Consider the following 13,246-nt stretch of genomic DNA (forward strand, 5'->3'; position numbering starts at 1 on the left):
TCTATGGATATTCTCAGTCATCCAGGTCATGGTTGTCCCAAAGGTGCTTTTTCAAAAGACAAGTGGACTTTGTTTTTCTTTTGTAGTTGCCTTTTGAAAAAGCACTTTTGGGACAACAACTGACTATAGTTTCATTCTACCCGATTCCGTAACATTTGTTCCCCATGCTGGTAAACTCGCAAAACTCGCAAGATTCGTTTTTCTCACCATGTACATTTATACATCTGAACTAGACTGTGTTGTTTCTCTGTGTATATATATGTCAGTATGTGAGTATATGCATAATCTTTTATTTATTGATTTATATTTTTGTCATGTTTATGTACTGCATATTGGAGGTGGTGACCCTTTGAGAGCTGTATGCACTGAAATTTTATTTTAATGTATGCTGATTAGTGTACATTTAAAGGGACAATAAAGTTATTCGAATCTAATCTATCTAATCTTTTCTGTGAGTTTTGGAATTTAAATAGGGAACCAACAATAATGGGAGAGGAAAATTTAATTCCATGGGCATTATCTTTTGGGTTTCACAAGGATTAATTTGGGATATTGCTTAGAGACAGAAATTCTGGTTCCAGTTACTATCCTAACTTGAGTACTACCTGTATGGAAATGTCTTAAATAAATTAAAATATATTAATATCTTAAGAACCAACAGAAACTAGATTCTAATAATTGCTAGAAAAATCACAACAATAGCAGTAAAAACAACAGCAAGAAGCAGCAGTGCAGCAGTGGTATCATATATGAGAGCATTTTTGTTTTGCTTTTTTGCCAGTAACTTAAATGGAAGCTAGATATTCTTATGCTTTTAAGAACCAAATGGTTTCTATTTGATGCCAAGTAAGGATATCATTATCTCCAAACATTATGTTTGTTTAGAAATTTTGTGCATATTACTAAAATAAATAAGTTGAGAAGATTTGGGTTTGCAAATTAAGGCAATGGCAAACTTTGTGCCCAAAAGGATAATTGTACTTGCATAAAAGCAGGGTGGGAGTGGGGAAGAGAATGAGGAAAAAGGAAAATAAATGAATTAAGAAATAAACATTTGAGGTTATTAAAATATTGCTCATTTTCTTCTCCCAGACAATCTCTATTTTAGAGAAAGCAATGTGATTTTTGTGCCAAGTGGTACAACGTAATAGAATTTTCAGTTCCTTTGGTATATGCTTTAATGCATTTTCTTCTCTTTTTTTGTACCAACCTTAGTAAAGCATTACTCTTTCTTTTGTTCTTGCTTGATTTAGTCACTGCATTTTAAAATGTTAATTTGTGTGTATGGACAACAGATTTCATTAGCTATTTTTCACTCTAATTCCATAAATGAAAATGAGTATAAGAGCTATTGAATATTGAAGAGAGTGAACTCTGATCATGATTCTTTGTGTAATTCTGAGGATTGGCTAGTATTCCTCTCAAAGTATTCTTTGAATGAAAACTGTGCACAAGAATAGTTGGGGAAGGGGTATTAAAAACGGGGCCACTTGGGTAAGAAGTAGGCCAACACACACATGCTGACTTTCTTTTGTTTTACATTGGAAGTTAAGAGAGGTCAATGGAAAGAAGAATCAGTCAAATCTTGGTTTTAATAATTAGATTGAGGCAGACTTCCCTGCAGAGCTCATCTATTTTCTTCCTATAAAACTGAAGAATAGTGAATGGGAAGGTTTGCTTCTTATCACTAAAACACAGTATTTTATTTTATTTTATTTTAAAGTATATTCTAATTTACAATTTTTTACACTTCTGGTATGATTTTTAATGTGTTTCTATTCCACATTTCTCTCTCTCTGTGTGTGTGTGTGTGTGTGTGTTCCCCCCTCCCTTTCCTAAACAATTTAATTCTTAAGATTTTTTGTTCTATCCTTTCAGATCAATGTGCTTTTGGCAATTTTCTTCCCAGCACTGAAGTTAAAAGATATCTGTGTTCAGACAGTAGTTCTATCTGGCTTGTTCCTGACTAATCAGCTTCTGTCTTTACAAATGTGCAATGCTATAGATGTGTTTGTAGTGTACACAGTTCTATCATATAATGATTTCTTTTTTGAATTGATTAGTTTAGCCATGCTTGAAAAGATTTTGTTTTTTAAATTGATTAGTTTAGCCATGCTTGAAAAGATTTTGTTTAAATTTAAATGACGTTGTATGGTTGCTTTCGTAGTAATTAATATGTTGCTTACATGGTGCCAGCTATAAAAGTAGTTATGAACTAGTGTCCATTGTTATGGTCCACTTTAAGAAATTTTGGGTTTTAAGTAATGAGCGGTTTAATAGCTAAGGGTCATTCAAGGTGAAGCTTGCATGAAGTACTAAGGTTTCAGAGCTGGATTGTTTTCAGGAGGGTAGTAACAGTGAAAGTAACTTTGACAAATCTAGACAAGTGGGTAAAAATATCAGTGTACAGGTAGTCCTCGAGTTACAGCCACAATTGAGCCAAAAATTTCTGTTGTTAAGTGGGGTTTGCCCCATTTTACGACATTTCTTGCCACAGTTATTAAATGAGTCACTGAAGTTATTAAATTAGTAACGTGGTGGTTAAGTAAATCTGGCTTCCCCACTGACTTTGCAAAAGATTGCAAAAGGTGATCACATGACCCCAGGACACAGCAACCGTCATAAATATGAACCAATTGCCAAGATTTATATTGAATGTTTCCTAATATGATTTGATTGTTCCTTATGACTATCATTAAGTGTTGTACCTTATGATTCTTGAAAAATGTATCTTTTCTTTTATGTACACTGAGAGCATATGCACCAAAGACAAATTCCTTGTGTGTCCAATCACACTTGGCCAATAAAGAATTCTACTCTACTCTACTCTACTCTACTCTACTCTACTCTACTCTACTCTACTCTACTCTACTCTACTCTACTCTACTCTACTCTACTCTACTCTACTCTATTCATGCAATTCTTTAGTAAGGATTACAGGCCATATATGATAGAAACCAGATTGTGTAAGACTCATCTGTACAATCCAGATTCATCCTCAGAGAAGTGCTGTATTTTAATCATTTTAGTAAAGAGATTAGGAAAATCTCAATAGGAGGCATTTATGTGGTTGTTTGCAAGAAGATAGGTCCTCTTCTTCCAGACAGCAGAGGTCAAAGATGCTGTTCCTATCCAGGGAACAGCATCCAGGGAAATAAATTGGCTTCTCTACAAGTGAAATAGAAGTTGGTTCTTTTTGTTACATGGCAGCCTTATGATGGATGAAACTCGAGCTCACTGTACTGCCATCATTGCAGAAAACAGAGTGACAGCAAGAGACAAAGAGGGAAGACACTATGAATACTGAGAAGGCTATCTCAAAAATGGCTGCTTTGAATGCTTATGAGCCATTCATTTATTTAGAAACATTAAATTATTTGTTCCTTCTACTGAGACATGGTCAACAAATTTTGTAACTTAATTTAATTTATGTTTCTTTTCATTTTCATATTTTTCTACTGCCAATTCAAAACTCTGCACAGCTATCTCTGGACTTCATGTATTGGAGAATTTGCTTCTCATGGTTTTTGGCTAGAAGCATGTTGTATAGCATATTGGCTGAGCCATGATCAACAGAGGCTATTTGAGGACAACAAGTCTGCCACCCTCTGCTATTTATTTAGGAGAAACTAATCTTCCTTCCCACCCCTTTGCTTTTTCATAAAAAAACCTCACCCCAACAATCCTCAGATGTATATTTTGTGCAAATGATAATGCATACAGAGCCATGCAGATGCTAGTGGGCAGGATGTGGGTGTTCATTAAACAGCCAGATGTTAATTCAATGCAAAGTCCGTCCCCTGAACAACTCATTACGGCCTACCTTCTTTGATCTTATGTGTTTCAGGATTCTTTTTAATTCACATTTTTGCCATCCAATCCCCTCTCCTTATTTAGTTGGCAACAGGTATGTTTAGAAGTGGAATTGCTAATCAAACCTATTAGATTTTTTAAAAGTCAAGAACGCTGTTAAAATTTGAAACTCCATCTAAACTTACAGGTAAAGGAAAAACAGGATATAATATATTATAGCCACTTTTTTTCCCCACTTACCTAACTTAATAGAATTATATGGTTGCTCATCTTGAAAGTGCGACTCTGGGTGACTACAAAATATAAGAAGAATATACAGGTAATCCTCAAATTACAACCACAATTGAACCCAAAATTTCTGTTGCTAAGCGAGAAATTGGTTAAGTGAGTTTTGCTCCATTTTATGACTTTTCTTGACATAGTTGTTAGGTGAATCTGGTTTTCCCATTGACTTTGCTTGTCAGAAGGTCACAGAAGGTGATCACAGACCCCGGGACACTGCAATCGTCATAAATATGAGTCAGTTGCCAAGCGTCTGAATTTTGATCATGTGATCATGGGAAAACTATAACAGTTTTAAATATGAAAAACGATGATAAATCACTTTTTTCAGTACCGTTGTAACTTTGAAGAGTCACTAAACAAACTTTTTTTAAGTCGAGTACTGCCTGTACACCAAATGCTAATAGAAGACAAATATCCTATGGCAACTATGGAAACCAGCAACCCATCCATCTGGGCTCATCTAAACTCCCAGCCTCCTTGTCTGGGAAAATAGCCAAGACTTAAGGGAATTCCAAACACAGTCTTTATATCCAGTCATAGAAATAACTTCTTTTATCTGTGTTTTCAGAACTTGGAGAAGCTTTGAGCTATGAGTTGTTTCCTATGAGTTGTTTCTTCATGCTGAAAGCAGGGACTTGAACATTGGCAAGTTCCCGCTAGAAGCACTAGCTGGCATTCTCTTGAATCAGCACTGCTAAGTGCATTAAGAATGGGTCTTACAGTACATCTATTTTCCAGGGTTGCCAAAAAAAAAAAGAAAGAAAGAAAGAAAGAAAGAAAAGAGAAAATAAGGACTTGATTCCTGGCATGAATGTGTTTTAAAAGCTGAAGCACAGAGCAAAATATTATCAAGGTTTATGTTTGTCAGCTAGTGGAGAAAATAGCTTTGAAAGTATAAACATTCCATCTTTGCTCAGTTTATATGATTCACTTTGTCCTAAAAATTCAGGATGGCTTATTACTTGAAAACAAATTCAACATTAAAAGTAAGCAAAGTAAAAAAAAGAACACATTAAACAATGCTGACCATAAGAAGTGCTTTATTAATCTCTGATATGAATTTATATGACTGTCCATTCTAATCAAATAACTCAATGTAGCATAAAAATAGAAACAAACAGAAACAATTAAAAAAAAACAATAAAAGATACCAGGTTTTTTAAAAAAATGTACTCAGTCAGCACAAGATAAAAATGCAAACCATCTCTAGACCTAATACCTGAGGGAAAAGGTAGATTTTTAAGGCCTTCCGGAATGCCAACAGAAATGTGACCATCCAAACATCATGGGCTAGGTGCCACAACAGAGAAATTTTGAAATTTCTAGGTTCTTTAAAGTTGCTCTGTTTTCATGGAAGGCATTTGGAGCTTACTCACCCTGCTGGATCTGGTGAAATAAGCAGAAGCCATCAGACACAGGCAATCCATCAGGTATCTTAGCCCTGTGCCATGTAGGTAATAAACTAGAACCTGGAATTGCACTCAGAGGTTTACTGGAAATGAGTGCACTTCAGATATCAGTGATATTATGATTATGCTGCTAGATACAACCTCGTGCCAGCACATGACTTGACCCTGCAGTTTCATATAGATTTTAAATAGGAGTGGAGAATGAAGGTCAAGCCCTGAGGCATCTTGCAAACCAGAGTCCCAAAGCTCTCTCTCTTTCCCTATCAACACTGAATGAACTAACCTCAGAGGAGAGGAGGAGAACTGTCAAAGAGCAAGAAGATACTGTGATAATGTGGTATTGAGAGCCATAATTTCTAGCATCTTATATTTTCAGTGTTTTGAGTTCAATAAAGGCGAATTTGTAGCTCAGGGTTGAAACGAGGGATCTCTGAGCTTGGTTATTTTCTTGCAGACTTTTCATTACCCAAAGTAAATAAAATCATCAGTACTAGTAGGGAATGGAGTTTGCTCTCAATTTATATTCTGGTGGCTTCCCTGTCAATGTTAGTGGGAGTGGAGGGCTGTTTTCTGTTGGCTTGTTTGCCATTCCTTGATTGGGGTACAGTTTACTTCTTAATTGTTGGTCTGATGTTAATCTTGATGTTAATCTATGCTCATTTGGGTGTTGATTGCTGGTGGGAAAGACCAAAACACCTCCCTTTGGCACTTGTTCCAGGGTTTCCAAAATGACCATACTGGCTTGGAATTTGGGCAGTTTTATTCTCTACAGTTCAAGGGGGATGGATGGTTGAGGAAGTTTAATGTAATTTGTATTTCAGAAACTAGATTATAGTTTGGACATATCCTGTGTAAAATTACAATTTTTGTTGATATAGATGGTACATATTGTGGCTGATTTTTTTCCACCATTTATGTGAACATAAAATTAAGAAGAATAGCGCAACAATAGTTTTGGGATGGGAATAGGAAGTGAACAGGGAGCAGGAGTGGGCAATATATACCTACCACCTGGCATAAAAATGTCAGCAGCATCACAAAAGCAGTAATGGCTGTACCATATTTGTCATCTAATATATGTCCATGAATATTATGTGTAGTTAATTTATCATTCAAAGGATAGGAGTTGCTGTTCTCCTTCTAGAAATGCTTCCTTTGGGATTGTAAAACAAGCCAGGGATATTGTGTTAAGAAACCCAAAGGACTTTGAGGTGAAAGTGCTGAAAATACAGTTAACTGCATTAGGCTCAAAAAACTGACTGACTGTAAAATGTCTCTTGTTGAAAGATCTCACATAAATTAATGAAATTAATGAAATGACTGTGTGCCTGCTTTTCAGGGAGGAGTTAGCAGGCCCTATGATATTCCATTCGCAGCTAGCAGTCTGTTTGTTGTGATTGTACTGTAAAAGAAAATAAATTAAAATGTTTAAATTATTAATATAATCCCCCCAATAATCAGTGCTGTGATCATTTTAGTAGCTTAACTGACAGTGAAAATAATTAAGATATTTTTACCTGGATTAATTCATGTTTTATTTATCCAAATTTACAAACTCGATTAGCACTTTTAGTGAGTAAAAAATAACAAAGTCCTTCTGGATGTCTCTCCCAAGGATTTCACAGCGTAAGGATTTATCATCTTACCTAGTTGGATAAGCAAATGTCTGCAAGCAAGCTCAGAGAGTATTCAGGACTCTTGAGCTACATATATTATTTTTTCTCAAGAATCTCAGATCTCCTCCCCTCCTCTCTCCTCTCCTTCCACAATATATCAGAACTCAATGGTCTCTCTCTATATGAAAAACAGAATTCTCTGCCATTTAACGTTTGGCCTTTTCCAAAAGTAGCTGAGCTTGGAGTAGGCTTATAGATAAACCAGGAAGAGAAAATGCGGAAACTTAAATTAATGACACCTTCCTCACGATAATTTAGAAGTGGAATCAGATTGAAATCTTTCTCAGATTTTTTTAACCACTGCTGTATGTCATACGGTCTTTTTGAAATGAATCTCACGCCATTTGGAATTGGTGCTCAAAGCAGGGGCTATATAATTTAGCACAATGAAATATGGATCAGCTCCTTGAAGGAGTTCATTGATCTGTTAAGCACTCTCAGTGCTTTGCAATTGGTTATATATTTTATTTCAGAGCCTTAAAGCCCTTTCCCATTTTCACAAGATGCTGAACCATTTATAAATTTGATCTCATGGTGTCTGAAAATGATAAAGAACATTGGATTGGCTGAATATATCATAGCATTCATGTTAAAGATGGGAACATCACCCTGGAATACCAAGAAACTACAACCTGGCAATTCCTAATCTTGATATAGTGCTCAGGAATGCATTTATTAATTGTAACACAATGGTAGAGAAAAATATATCTTCAATGCTATGTGCCTTATGTATTTTAGGAGCGGAAACTATGCGCCCATCCTAGACTGGAGATCTACAAAGGAGATAAAATCTATTTTATATGCCCCCTTGCACGTCAAGGGGACTTCTACGTGCCTGAAATGAAAGAGTTGGAGAAGAAAAACAGAGCAGCCGCAGCAGCAATAGAAACTGATGATGATCAAACAGATATTACAGGTACCTATGAATTATAAAGTGTGCAGTGCTTTGAAGTGCCAAGGAAGTCTCCTTCACCGTTGTTAATAACAAAATATACATGTTAAGAACATAAACAATTTATTTTGTAGATATGCAGCTATCTGCTTTAAAGCAACATAGCTTCAACTAAGCTAGCATCTTGATTCTAACTGCAAGTAGATTTATTGAATCACGGACAGAAATCTTTCCTATGATTTTTACACCCTCAATTATAGATTCAAGAAAAGGACCTTCTACATATTTTATCTCAAGAGCTATTCTAATAATGTTTTATGCTGAGATAATGGCATTGACCTTTTCCAAAGTATACGCATATACATAATCTAGAATCAGACTGGAGCGCCTTCCTTTTTTTGGGGTAGGTGGGTGGAGGTATGGCATTGTGCAATGCAGGATAGTCTTAGTATAACAGGTAAACATATTGGATTATGATGAGAAGAATGTGAATCAGGTTTCCTAGTTACATAAAATTCCTAGTCGCAAAATGCAATTATCCTTAATAATTGTCAGAGATGATATGTACTGATTTATACATGGTTGCCTTAGCTTAGATATTATTTACTTTATGCATGCTTTCTCTAACAAAGTTTTCAAAGTATTGTAATAGCAGGTGTACCTAAGTTAACAGAATCTTTTCACGTTTTGGTTAATCTGCTGCTTACTGCAGTTCAAACCTTTTGCAGGATTGAAGAGCAATAGCTGTACATCACCTTAGTGTCTTCTAAATTGAATTGAATGAATCCTAAAGACCTAAAGGATATTTCTTCTTTTGTCAATACTAATTTCTTCCTCCTTATTTTGATGGGAACAGTGCATGTTTCTAATCCTCATGGACTGCCTTAATGTCAAAGAATACTCACAATGTGTCATGCTGCTACAACAATTGTGGGATAAAAATGAACAAACCATGCTTATTATGGCAGCGGAAAAGAAAAGGAAGTACTGTTAGAATTGCTTAATTCTCACTTTGTTCTGAGAGTAACATTGCCATTCTTCAAAGCAGTGCAAGCTGATCAATACAAATATATTTTATACTATAGTTCAATGAATCTCTTTCTCTCTCTCTTTTTTTTAACTTGTTCAGTGGATTTAGCCTTTGTCCCAAAGCTCCACTGCTAAGTGGCAAATTTTATGCTATAAAACAGAAAGTCCAGGTTGAATTCTTGGTATACCAGGAATATCTGGAAAGGAGTTTTTGTTTAAAACTCTGATGAACTGCAGCTAATCAGCATAAACTAAGTTAATTAAAACCACGGTCTTCCTCATCATAAGTCAATTTCTTGGGTTCTTAATACTATTGCTTTTCTTCTCCTTTAGTTCTTGGACAGAGCAAATTATCTGCTGAAATGGTCAGATATTAATTTTGCTGTCTTCTTTGATGCTCTGTATGGTTTGCAATATTCATGCAGAAACAATCACTAGAAGCTTGACTATCTGACAAAGCACCTACGGATGCTTAAATTGGTAGCTTTTCTTAAATAGTTCTGAAACACAATTTTAGTTGTTTGAATTTCATGCCTCTTTCAATCTCTAGTTTCCAGTTTAATTGGATTTTAATATCTTTAAATGATGACATTATGACTTAGATCACTCTCAAACATTATCTTTGAATTCTTGATTGCTTTCTTGGTAAGCAAAAGACATTTTTTGTCTAAATTACTGGCCAAGGGTCTTTTGCATTTGATTTATGGTAGCTCTGAAATTGAGATGGCAAAGAAAATGAAGGGAGAGGAGTCTGCTGATCTGCCAGCAAAGCAGAAAGACTTTGCTGTGTCCATCCCCCATCTGTAGAAAAGGAAAAGGAAAACAAAGCTAAACTTTTCACTTTTTTAGCAAGACTTTCCTGTGATATACACATTTTAGAATGATCGTATTTATACAGATAAAAGTTTCAGTGGAGAATTTGTATCAACATTTGAGAATTTAAACCAGAGGTTCACAGTATATATTTTAGTTTTTTTAAAAAAATCATAATCCTGGTTATGATGAATTATGAACAAGAATTATTCCATTTGAAAATCTGATAAGCAATTTGCATGACAATTTTTTTTTTTGAAATTAAAAGAGTGAAGAGATCTGCCTACAGAGTTTTTACCACATACATAATTTATATTGTATAAATATTTCTTATACTGGTAAGCAAGTATATATAGCAACTTCCATAGAAAAAGGTGTAAGAGTTCATCACTACCTGAGAATATATACTTGAAACTAAAGTTGGTTATTTTATGGGTTTCTGGTTCTATTTGGATCAAAATAACAATCTTATTGTTGCAAGAAACCTGAGAGTTATCGCATGGGACTAAATTCTGCATTTGTTACGACAAATCAGAAACCTTGAATTGAATTGAAATCTTTGAAAAACAAGGATGATACTGTGTTTTCCTGATTTTCCTTCAAAAACAGTCCACAAGTAGATTGAAGTCCATTTGCAGCAAAGCAAAAAAAGGAATCACATGTTCTTTTCCACTAACACTAATTTTAATCCCTGAACACTGACATGAAAATCATTACAGCCCACTTGCTGTTGAATATTGTTTCTGGTTGTGAAATCATGTGACAATCTTTTCAATGCTTTCATTCTCCATGCCCCGTCCCCACTAGTTCTTAGAGGGGAATAACCTGATCTGGATAAGGGATCAGTTTGAGGGATCAGTTCCTTTACTGTCATTTGAGTGTGCCCCAATTCAGTGTCCCAATAGACTTTGGCAGGAGGGTTTTTTTGTTTTTGTTTTTGTTTTGTTTGCTTTTAATGTCGTTTACTTTTTCATGTTTTATTAGTATTTTTTTGGTAGATTAGTGCATTTAATGTTTTCTCTAATAGCTTCCTTAAACCTTCAACAAAGTTTGGTTTGTTAACTATCTTATGGCATTTATGAAATCGTCACATATAACTATCACTGGCTTTGAAGCTTGGGTTCATGTGCTGTTATGTTACTTGCTGATCTTATTTCCACTTTGGATGGAATAAGACCACATGAGGATTGAATGAAGATAAAAATGCTACTTCATCGCCGCTACATTGAGTTGTGTTGCCTCGCCATTTTCCTATTTTCTTACCCAATTTTTCTGTTTTACTGCTAACATTTTAGTTGCACTGCAATTCACATTTCTTCAGTTAGTCTTTTATTTTATAAATACCTGACACTGTTGATTTTTTATAGCACAGTCTTCACAAACATACACTATGTAATGGATACCTTTGGGTAATTTTTCAATCAAATGTAACTAATATTTTAGCTCAGATTTACGCTCTTTTTCTGTCTACTCTGGAGACCTTCAAAACCAATGTAAAATAATTGCAAAAATAAAAAACCCAAGATCCTTTTCTATCCATCTCAAATGCCTTTGAAACCCTAATGGAAAATGTATTATAATTACACTAGTGCTCGGAGATCAACAAAAATTCTGTATGCCAAGATTACCAACAGAAACAGTACTGTATATGTAAAAAAGAAATATTGCTAGTGCATAACTAGCAATTAGTGCATAACCAATATTGTCAGTGCAGAAACAACTGACTGACTTGGACAGCTTTGAAAACAGTGGACTTTATCTTTTATTTGGAGTAAAATACAGATTCACATTTTATTCATGACATCTGAAGTAAGCTGAACGGAGGGTTGTAAAATAATGATTATACTATATAAATAATTAAGATGCCTGTTTAGCTCCAAGAAATAATATACAAAATTAAATATATGAGAACAAAAAAGCTCCTACTCCAAATAGTTATGCCATTAAGTGATATAAGATCCACATTGCATTCTTTTCCCCAATGCAATTGGAAGTCTGTAATAATACGAACTTGTCGTCACCTTTGTTGAGGAATACAGTATAATATAATATAATCACAATTTGAAAGACTGGAAAATATCCTGCTGATGTGCAGTCTGTCATCTCATTTCCTTGTTAAACAGTGATGCAAAAATACTGAACCCAAGGAAATAGATTATGGGCAATATTAAGCATGGTGTTCATCCTGTGTAATCTGGTTTTAGGTTACTATGGATCTGATAACAGATTACAATTGATGTGATTATACATTCACAAAAATTGTAATTAGCAATAGTTTCATTAGATGTTTATTGGATGCTGTAATGGTGTGGGCAGTTTTTGCATTTCTTGTTACGCCTATGTAACATTGCTGTTCCCCATACTGCTTTGGCTCACAGTAGGCTTCCAAGTACAATTCAAGGTGCTAGTCTACATCTATAATGCCCTCCATGGTATAGGGCCAGGCTACTTATAGGAACACCTTTCTCTTTCCTGCCTGCCTCATCAAATCTATCAGCAAGGGCACGCCCAGGCCCCTTCTATTAAACAATGCCATCTTGCTGGATTATGAAATCATGCCTTCTCAGTGGCAGCATCTACTCTATAGAACAACAGAAGGAAGGGAACACTCCAATCCCACCAGCCTTTCACAAGGCATTGAAGGCTGTTTCCCAGGCATTGGATCAAAAGTAGATGGACTCCACTATTCAACATAGTGTAACAGAGTTGGAAGGGACCTTAGAAGGTCTTCTAATCCAACCCCCTGCTCAAGCAGGAGACCCTATACCACTTCAGACAAGTGGCTGACAAGTCTTTTCTTAAAATGGTGAAGCATTTTAATGATAATAATGATAGAGTACCCACAACCTCTGAAGGAAAGGCATTCCACTGATTAATTGTTCTCACCGTTAGGAAATTTCTCCTTAGTTCTAGGTTGCTTCTCTCTTTGATTAGTTTCCATCCATTGCTTTTTGTCTTGCTTTCTGGTGCTTTGGAAAATAGGTTGACACATCTTTGTGGTAGCTTTTCAAATATTGGAACACTGCTATCATGTCTCCTCTAGTCCTTCTTTTCACTAGGCTAGACATTACCCAATTCCTGCCACCATTCTTCATAAGTTTTAGCCTCCAACCCCCTAATCATCGTTTTGCTCTTCTCTGCACTCTTTTTAGTGTCTCAACTTCTTATTTATATTGTGGTGACCAAAATTAGATGTAGTATTGCAGGTTTGGTCAGTGATTTAACTTTGAGGGGGGTTATGTTTGGTGAACTTGTCTGTTCTAATTTTGTGCACTCAGTTATTTATGTGAGATGGACAACTATATAAATAAAATAAATAAACAATGAAA

The 13,246-nt window shown here is 35.3% G+C and overlaps 1 protein-coding gene across 4 annotated transcripts in view; it reads left to right on the top strand.

The window, feature by feature from the left end:
- Positions 1 to 13,246, top strand: part of TEX264 (testis expressed 264, ER-phagy receptor) — a 163,246-nt gene that overhangs the window by 112,775 nt on the left and 37,225 nt on the right. For all 4 annotated transcript variants that reach the window (XM_034439939.3, XM_034439957.3, XM_087887713.1 and 1 more), the window contains exon 6: positions 7,922 to 8,099. In XM_034439939.3, coding sequence (XP_034295830.1) covers positions 7,922 to 8,099 — 178 coding nt within the window. The remainder of the gene's footprint in view (positions 1 to 7,921; positions 8,100 to 13,246) is intronic.

This window comes from Pantherophis guttatus, chromosome 2 (genome assembly GCF_059756535.1).
Source record: "Pantherophis guttatus breed Tessera chromosome 2, ASM5975653v1, whole genome shotgun sequence".
Lineage (NCBI taxonomy): Eukaryota > Metazoa > Chordata > Lepidosauria > Squamata > Colubridae > Pantherophis > Pantherophis guttatus.